This window comes from Macaca fascicularis, chromosome 18, assembly GCF_037993035.2.
Source record: "Macaca fascicularis isolate 582-1 chromosome 18, T2T-MFA8v1.1".
In the NCBI taxonomy this organism is placed as follows: Eukaryota; Metazoa; Chordata; class Mammalia; order Primates; family Cercopithecidae; genus Macaca; species Macaca fascicularis.
In genome coordinates, this window is record NC_088392.1 from 22,491,610 (window position 1) to 22,501,674 (window position 10,065).

The 10,065-nt window shown below is 45.9% G+C and overlaps 1 protein-coding gene across 7 annotated transcripts in view; it reads left to right on the forward strand.

The window, feature by feature from the left end:
* The window catches only part of ALPK2 (alpha kinase 2), a 145,354-nt gene extending 138,375 nt beyond the window's left edge, over positions 1–6,979 (forward strand). For 5 of the 7 annotated variants that reach the window (XM_074022427.1, XM_045378372.3, XM_045378375.3 and 2 more), the window contains one exon: positions 6,188–6,979. In XM_074022427.1, the coding sequence (XP_073878528.1) occupies positions 6,188–6,404 (217 nt within the window). In that variant the 3' untranslated portion in view covers positions 6,405–6,979. Of the gene's footprint in view, positions 1–398; positions 642–6,187 lie in introns of those variants that run through there. The other 2 variants (XR_010582821.2, XM_074022428.1) reach the window with 2 other exon arrangements.
* The last annotated feature ends 3,086 nt before the right edge of the window (positions 6,980–10,065 follow it).

The window sequence follows — 10,065 nt, forward strand, 5'->3', positions numbered from 1 at the left end:
CTCATCCAGGGGGGTATATAGTTGAGAAAAGACTATACTGAATGCTGTTCATATTTGGTTTTTGTTTTGTAGAGATAGGGTCTCACTATGTTGCCCAGGCTGGTCTTGCACTCCTGGGCTCCAGCGATCCTCCTGATTCAGCCTCCCAAAGTGCTGGGATTACAATGCTGTTGAGTGGAATAAATTTAGTGTTCCAATTCTGGAGATTGTGAGAGCAGATGGATAGATTCACATCCGATGGATAGATTCACATCCAAGTGACAGGCGAAAAAATTATACTAATTAGAGGTTAAGGATAAAAAGACCCATTTAGTAAAATTCAATAAAGTTAAGATTTTTTAAAATGAAAATATTTGAAAAAGATCTCAAATACAAGATTCTTTATTCCATTGTGTTAGATTCCTAGGGCTGCCATAACAAATGACCATGAACCAAGAGCTTCCGATGACAGAAATGGATTGTCTCACAGTTCCGGGGGCTGGAAGACTGAAATCAAGTTGCTGGCAGGGTTGGCTCCTTCTGCAGGATCTGAGGGAGGGTCTGTTCCATGCCCCTCCCCTGGCTTCCGGGTTTGCTGGCAATCCTTGGAGTTCCTTGGCTGATAGACGCATCTCTCTAACCTCTGTCTCCAGCATCACATGGTATTCCCCCTGTGTGTCTCTGTCTTTTGTCATCTTCTTATGAGATACCAGTAACAGTGGATTGAGGGCCTCCCCTGCTCCAGTGTGACCTCATTTAAGGAATTCCATCTGTAATGACGTGATTTCCAAATAAGGTCACATTCTGAGGTTCTGGGAAGGACCTGACTTTGGGGATGGGGTGGGCAAGGATGCTACTCAACCCCCTACATCTATCCAACATGAAAAGGGTAGTGAGTTTCTGCAATGGTGATCCTGTTGGAGAGATGTCCTGCAGCTCCAGATTCAATCCTCGAGGCAGCGGGTGGCACATGTCACATGCAAGGTGGGTCACAGGCAGGGAAACCTCCATTTCCCATTGCTTGGGTAGAGGAGAGCTTGACGTCATTGAATTCATGTCCTTTGAATGAATCTGGAATAATCAGTCTAAGAACACAAAGGGTGTTGCCCTATTTTTCTTCTTGGGCAAGGGCAATGGCCTTGGTGATGGCTGTCAGTTTGTGAGAACAATGGGTCAAAGCAGCAGCCCAACATCCTGGCTGAGACAGAGACCAAATTGAGAAAGGAGGAAGATCTGTAATTTCTGTAAATGCTAGGTAGCAAAAAAAAAATCTGCACCTGAGAAAGCTAGGGAAAGGGAAGTTCAACATTGTCTGACAGGCCAAGGTGAGGGCCGAAAATTAGAGAAAGAGATGTTCAGAAATGTGATGTGGAGACAAGAGTAGGACCAGGACTAGGTAGTGCTGAGGATGGGGCTGGTCCCCATTTATTTGTTCCCTCAACATTTATTGAAAAGCTTCCCCTGGACAGGAGTTCCGGGCATAAGGCAGTGTCCTGAGAGAGATCATAATCTGTGGAGAGAAGATGGGCACACACACCCCTAACTCTGAGAGGGGTGTCTGGTTCTCAAGAAGATGTAGGGAGGAGGTTGGACAGATGTCTTCTCTTGGTGTGGAGAGAGCCCACTGCAGCTGGAGCTTGAAGGTAGCTAAGGGCTGAGAAAGCGTCTCCAAGACGGTGCAGGGCTGCCTTGGCTCTCTGGCCTCACCCTGCCCAGGAACAGCCATCCGAGCCTCTGCTGCCTGACTCCAGCTTTTCTGCGAGGGTCTAAAGAAAGAGGTTAAGTGGAGGTGGAGAAAGAGGCCGATTCCTGAAAGAAGTCTACCCGGGGCTGCCCGGAAGTCAGGCTCCTTTGACCCAGCTCAGCTTTTTCCATTCCAGAGGTGGAGACCGTTAGACAGGGGCTCTCTTTTTACCTGGCATTAACACCTGCTGGCAAGCGAGTGCTTCAGGACCAAGCGGTGATCTTTCTGGGAGGTCACAGTGTGAATTAGTTATTTTTCTCTGCAGAGACCAGATGTTGTCTGAATTTGAAAAGCCTCGAGGCAGTCCTAATGCAAATGACCGGAACATGTTTCCAATGCGCTCAGAGAAGGAAGCTGCCCCTGCCCACGCGTGGCATTCCCAGTTTGAGGAGCTCAGAAGTTGGTGTGAAGCGACCCGGGTGCCCCCAGCGGCGGGTGGGATTAAGCCAGCCATCCTGTCTGAGGGAGCAGGCCGCGCTGGCCCCGCGTCCCACCAAGGAGATAGGGCTCAGGCACACAGGAAACGCCGACAGGCTGACATTTCAGCCTTTCGGGGAGCTCCTGCAGAGGAAGATAGAGATGTAAAAATGATCCCATTAGCAGTAGAAGATTTCCCACTCTGCCAGACTCAACTCCTTTCTTTGGTTGACCTTTTCTTCAATGAGAAAGCTTGGCTTTCAGAAACCAAGTCATTTTTCACAAGGCCATGGACCGTGGGCTCCCACGGGCAGAGCGGGTCCCCTGCCAGGAGGAGGAGGGGCAGCTGGAGTTGTAAAGACACGGCAGGGTGGAGCTGCAGGCTGCTGCTTTGGCTTCACAGAGGAAGGAAACCTTGCACGCCTTTAAGGGCTTAAAACCCTGCTTGGATTGCATAGGGAAAAAACTCTCCCCATTCAGTCCAGGTGTGTTGACCTTTATAGTTTCTACCAGCCAGTGAAGGAGGCCTGATTTCCTGAATCATATCAGCTACAGAATCCGCATCAGGCCAGCATTACAGACTTCTTTTTGCCAGTTTGCCTTTGGCCCTATTAAGCAACCATGCCAGCACTCTCTCCCACCGGGCAGGGCTAGTTTCGTGCATGTGCAATTTGTGCACAGGACCTCGCACTCAGAAGGGCCCTGTGTTTGGTTTAATGCTCTGTGCTTGTTGTCTTGAAATTCTTAACACTTTTTGAACAAGGAGCCCCTGTTTTCGTTTAGTACTGGGGCCTACATGTCACTGGTCCTGAATGCCAGGCACCCTCTGCCCCTATCCTTTACCTGGGAAATCCCTCAGCTTTGACTCTCAGCTTCAAAGTCTCTTCCACAGGAAGCCCGCATCCGTTGCATGAGTTGTAATGTTGATAATTATAACAATGACATGATCAACATCATTTGACTCTTTACTGTGTTATGCTCTGAGCTACATGGTTTCTATGGATTTTCTCATTTCATCCCTTCAACAACCCTATGGGCATTATTATTAATATTATTATTATTATTTTTTGAGACGAAGTCTCACTCTGTCGCCAGGCTGGATTGCAGTGGCGCCATCTGGTCTCACTGCAACCTCTGCCTCCTGGGTTCAAATGATTTTCCTGCTTCAGCCTCCTGAGTAACTGGGATGACAGGTGCCCGACACTGCACCCAGCTAATTTTTGTATTTTTAGTAGGGTTGGGGTTTCACCATTATTGGCCAGGATGGTTGTGATTTGTTGACCCTGTGATCCACCCGCCTCAGTGGGCATTATTATTATTCACACTTTGGACATCAGGAAACTGACAGAAACTAAGCCCACCAATTATTGTCCAGGCTCACCAGCCGGCAATGCTTCTCCTGCATCGTATTCATCATATTTCATTGTAATGCTTCAATATCTGTCTTCTTCACTGGACAACATGGGTCAATGTCTTGCGTGTTCTCTGTTGAATCCATAGCCTCAAGCACAGTGCTTGGCTAGGTGCACTCTAGAGAAGGGAGGTAGGAAAGTTGCTGTCCCTTCCTCCCATGTGACTTTATTTTTAAAGCACACAGCACGGATACAGGTCAACACAAGAATAGACAAATGAAAATGCATTCTGAACAACCACTAAAATAAAAGCATCCCACTCTTTTTTTCAATCATCCTCTATTTGTTGAGTTTCTGCTGTTTCCTAAGCACTGGACTAGGTGTTGGGGTACAGTGGTGAGCAAAGAGTGTTGACCTCTGTCATCACGGAATTTACAGTGACTGGAGAGACAGAAATTAACCATCTCATCCACTCACAGATGTCAGACTGTGTGTGGGACCGTGCCACAAAGAGGAGGTGCACAGTCCAGGAGAGTCTATGACAGGGAGATGTGACTTGGTTGGAAAGGTCAAATGAGCTGAGAATTTAAAGTGAACAAGGGCCGGGCGTGGTGTCTCATGCTTGTGATCCCAGGAGTTTGGGAGGCCGAGGTGGGTGGATCACCTGAGGTGAGGAGTTCAAGACCAGCCTGGCCAACATGGTGAAACCCCAACTTTACTATAAAAAAAATTAGCCAGGTGTGGTGGTGGGTGCCTGTAATCCCAGCTACTCGGGAGACTGAGGCAGGAGAATCACTTGAACCCGGGAAGCAGAGGTTGCAATGAGCTGAGATTGCACCATTGCACTCCATCCTGGGCAACAAGATTGAGACTCCGTCTCAATAAATAAAATAAATAAATAAAGTGAGCAAGACTTATCTAGAAAAAAGAGGAAGGAACATCCCATGCAGGGGAATAGTGCAAGCAGAAACTTTTGGGAGGAGGGAGCTTGGACACTCTAATGGCTGAAGAGGTCAGTGGGTTGGGAGATGCAGCCAGACAGTGCAGGATCACAGGCAGGTTCAGGAATTTTGTCTTCGTTTTGACAGCAATGGGATTGTAAGCAGGAGATGACATGACTTATGTTTTGTAGAGGTTACTCTGGTGGCAGTGTGGAGAATGCATTGATGGGGAGGGGCTGAGTGGATCCAACGTAGACCTTATAGATTTATATATGTGCTGCTTCAAAGTGTTTATCCCCATGGGATTCACGTTGAAGGAAAATTCCTTTGACAAAGCTCATCTGTGGTGACAAGGAGGACCCTTGGACATCTCAAGGAGATGCCACTTATTGGGGAGGGTATGTGGCTGGCACTATGTTCACCTGGCCTCCTCCGCACTCTGTGAGGAGCTGTGACTGGATTGAGTGTGTGCATGGGATTTGGGGATTTTCTGGTGACTGGTAGGAAGACCTGCAGAGTCACCGTTCTAGCCACTAAACAAGCTGCAATAGCCTACTACCCTTTGACATTCTGCCCAGAACCCAGGGCACCTTCAACCAGTTTTTTGATGGATCTCTTGTTCATTTGCAGATAGCTGGGGAGACGCAGGGGCTGGGCAGCTGTCCATTCAAGGAGCACACTAACCTACCACAATTGGGACATGAAAACATGGCCGTTTATAATTTAAGTATTTAAATGTCCCAACCAAGAGGAACAACCCCTGAAACTACTCCTGGCCAAGGGGTCAGCATGGACCCTTCTAGAGCCTACTGGGGACAAAGGATCTGCCAGAGACAAAAATTCTTCTTCTCCTGGGGACAAAGTGGGCTGCCAGGGGAGTGAGCTCTGCTGTAGGAGAAAGACTTAGAGGGCTTCACTCTAATCTTGTCTCTTACATCAACTTGCTTTGTTTTCTTGGGGTAGTCTCATGACCTCTTAGCCTGAATTTCTTCAACTGTAAATTGAAGGGTCTAAACAAAATACTTTCTTTTAGTTCCAAAGTTCTGAAATTCTTTATTTAGAAATTCTAGGTGGGATGGGGTGGCTTTCAATCACTAAGAGATCTATGTTTTATCCAAATAGCCCAGCACTGGTCATTGTGGTTATGAGGAGCAGGGCAATAAAATGCTGGTACATTCCAATGGTGAGCAACTGGGACCCTTGGATACTCTAAGGCCTTTGATCTTCACTGTACATGCCAGTGGATCTTTTCCCTTACTTAATTCCACAGTCTTTGTTTTTTTACCCTCACTAATAGTTGTGTCTATCCTGTAGCCATTTTTTTTTTTTTTTTTTTTTTTGAGACCACTCTGTCGCCCAAGCTGGAGTGCAGTGGCACGATCTCGGCTCACTGCAACCTCCACCTCCGGGGTTCAAGCGATTCTCCTGACTCGCCCTCCCGAGTAGCTGGGACTACAGGTGCGTGCCACCACACCCGGCTGATTTTTTTGTTTGTTTTTTTAGTAGAGACAGGGTTTCACCATGTTAGCCAGGATGGTCTTGATCTACTGACCTCGTGATCCACCTGCCTCGGCCTCCCGAAGTGCTGGGATTACAGGCGTGAGCCACCGCGCCCGACTCTGTGGCCATTCTTACCTAAAACTGAAATTCATATATGTTCCATGCACCATTAGTTTCCCCTTTCAAGTTTTTCTTTTTAAACTGATGAAAGTGTCCTGTTTTTAAAAGCTGTTTCCTTCCACCCAAACTCACAGGTACAAAGGATTTAAAGGCAACTGTTCCATGACCTTCATCGATCAGTTTAAAGCACTACACCAGTGTAACAAGTATTGCAAAATGCTGGGACTGAAATCCCTTCAAAACAATAGCCAGAAACAGAAGAAGCCGAGCACTGGGAAAAGCAAAGTTCAAGCAAACTCTATGACAGTGAAGAAGACAGGGTCTGAGACCCCAGGCGAAAAGAAAACCTAACATCCTCGGTAAACTAATGGCCACTGGCTAGCAGCACACAGTCTTGCCAGGGAAAATCTGAGGCCACACAGGAGAGAATACACAGCCTGCAGAGAGTGTGTGGCAATCCTTATTCCCAGCTGCCTGTGCGCCAAATGCCTCTAAACCCGTCACCTGCTGTCTTCACTCAAATTATTTCAGAACAGGATTTGTGACCAGGTTTATGGGGAGATTGAATCGACGATCGGTCTCAAAGACAGTCCATTCTTTGTATACACGTTTAGCGTTTTTACCAACCTCAAGTCACGTGTCTATCTGTGTATTTGCACATGGTTGTGTTGTCAAGGACTTGGTGCTGAGAAGAGTCTGTTCACAGCCAAAATTATTCCCACCCCCATTCCTAACCTGGGATTTCTAGACACATCCTGCTGTGATGTAAACAGAAATCACGAATTCGCTCACTGGGTCAAGTTGTTCCACTGGTGTCTAATGTGCTATTGTTGCTGGAGGTGAATTCTGTAACGTGAAGCCTCTTCCCATCGTTCACACAGCCACTTACAATTTTCTGTTTAATTAAATTCATATTTAAACAAAAAGTGTGCGATGTATGTATCATTAGAGATACTTGTTCTTTAGAATGTGTGCCATATTTTACATTGTTCCAGGATTTAGTCATTTCCTAATAGGTTTCCTAGAGCACAAAATATTTGCATCTGTGTTTTTCCCTCATTCTTACATTACAACTTAGGTTCCGTCACTTTCTACTTTGTTCCTTAAACCCGAGCCGCCTAAACCCAGGGCTGACCCATGGTGGATCGCGCCAGAAGATGCACACTAATCCTGGCGGGGGGGCACCAGTTCACAGGGATCCTGGCATCTCTAACCACTCCCAGCCCTCATTCCACTTGAGTCTCCTGAAGCTCGGAGCCTCCTTCTCTACCAGTTTGGATCATGCCCAGCCATAAAGCAGGATAGTTGCATCAGTGAAATGTGAAATTGGGCAAGAGCACACCATACAATAGCAACTCAGGGATCGCTTTATGTACCCCAAAGTGCTTAAGAATATCTGCTACCCCAACCATTTGTAACAAAAATATTGTTGTTTCATTAATGGGAATGTTAATGGTAATGTTGCTTCATTAATAGACTTTTTCAGAATGGCTTTAAATTTACAAAAAAATGAGCAGAAAGTGTGGAGATTTCCGTTGTGTCTCCTCACCCCACTCTATGACCTTCCCCTGTTGCAAACATCTTGCATTAGTGTGGTATGTTTGTTACAGTTGATGAGATAATATTGATACTTTTTTTTTTTTTTTGAGATGGAGTCTCGCTCTGTCCCCCAGGCTGGAGTGCAGTGGGGCGATCTCGGCTCACTGCAACCTCTGCCTCCCGGGTTCAAGCGATTCTCCTGCCTCAGCCTCCCAAGTAACTGGGACTACAGGCACATGCCACCACACCTGGCTAATTTTTGTATTTTTAGTAGAGACGGAGTTTCACCATGTTAGCCAGGATAGTCTCGATCTCCTGACCTCAGGTGATCCACCTGCCTCGGCCTCCCAAAGTCCTGGGATTACAGACATGAGCAACCGCGATATGTTGTTATTAAAGTTTATAGTTTACATTAGGGCTCACTCCTGGTGTTGTACATTCTGTGGGTTTGGGCAAATGTATCATGACAGGCATCTACCATTATAGCAACATACAGAATAATTTCACTGCTCTAAAATTCCCCAGTGCTTCACTGATTCATCCCTCCCTTCCCCAACCCCCAACCCCTGGCAGTCACTGATCTTTTCATTATCTTCATAGTTTTGCTTTTTCCTGAATGTCATATAGCTGGAATCATAAATATGTGGCCTTTTCCATAGTTTGCTGTTTCTTAAGACAGATTTCATCTGCTGGCTAACAGCTGGGAGGATTGTGGGGCCACCTCTGAGCAGGAGGACGGATGCTTCGCAAACCTGAATGGGCACGGGAATCCCTGGATCTTGGGAATACGTAGGTTCTGATTGGGTAGGTGTGTGGTGGGGCCTGAATTGTGTGTTTCTGTGAAACTTTCTGGGGATCTCCTGTGGCTGCCCAGGACCACACTCAAAGAGGCAGTCTAGACTATGGGCCAGAGGGCCCCGAAATGCTGAGAGGAGTACCTCGGCTCCTGGAGTTCAGATAGTCTGGCCAAGGGAAGGCCCGGCTACTTCTGGGTTCTGATGTGTGAGGCAGCAGCTTGACAGCAGGACGGAGGTGCCATGTGAGGCGCCCACCACAAGCAATGCTGCCAACACAGAGATTTCTGTGTGCAGCCCCCTCACGGAGGGGTGGTTGGCTCTCAGTAGAAGACTCCTGGCTTCTTCTACTTTAAAATATACTATTCTTAGCCAGCCACAGTGGCTCACGTCTGTAATCCCTGCACTCTGGGAGGCCGAGGCGGATGGATCACTTGAGGTCGGGGGTTTGAGACCAGCCTGGTCAACATGGTGAAACCCTGTCTCTACTAAAAATACAAAAATTAGCTGGGTGTCATGGGGGTGCCCATAATCACGGTTACTGAGGCTGATGCAGGAGAATCACTTGAACCCAGGAGGCAGAGGTTGCAGTGAGCTGAGATCTCACCACTGCACTACAGCCTGGGCAAAGGAGTGAGACCCAGTCTCAAAAAAGAAAAAAAAAAAAAAAATATATATATATATATATTTGTACTTTTTTGTATTTTTATTCTTAGAGAATAGTGTGTGTGTGTGTATATATGAAAAATCCCACTTGTGTTTCCTTTCTTATCAAAATCTGGTGCCTGAGAATAGTATATAGTATATATACACTATATATATATTACACTATATATTTATTAGTATATATACAATAGTATATATACTAATATATACTTATATACTGTATATACTTATACACGTACAGTGTATATATATACACAATGGTAGGTATATATATATACACACACACAATATACTACTATACAAACTATACATACTATACACTATATACTATACACACTATATACTACTCTCAGGCACCAGATTTTGATAAGAAAGGAACCACAAGTGGGATTTTTCTTTTGTAAAGGGATTTGAAGGAGAAAATACTTCATTTAGTCACGTGTCATCTTTTTCAGAAAATCTGCCCTTTCTAGGCTTTCTGCTGAAGTGGTTCCCATGGCTAACAGATTATAAAATGCTCATTTTTCTACAAGGCAGCCTATAGCCTGCTTTGCCCACAGAGATCTTACAGATGTGTTTAGCACTGAAGTTCTAGAAAGTTCCAAAATAGCAAAAGGTGCAGGGCACATTTGATGGGAATCATTATCTGTGTGTCTAATCATCTAGCTATATATCAGTGTGGGTGCGACCAAGGCCTTCTTGACAGACTAGGGTACTTTCTTGGGTAATGATTTGTAATTATCAAAATAATGTCAACACAAGTCTGAAAAATTAAAAACAAATTACAGAAAGGTATGAAACGAAAAGCCAAAGCCATCCTGTGAAAAGGATGAAAAAGCCACCCCACTTCCCCTCCAGCTGGCCTTAAATCTTCATTTGGAGAGACAGTGGAGGAAAAGGATTTCCTATTCCCAGATTCCGTGTTTTGCGGTCAGCCCAGGGGGTGCCTTTCTTGGATGGAGCCATTCCAGTCTCCTTTCACAGATGCTTAGATGTTTTAGAAGTCCCTTCAT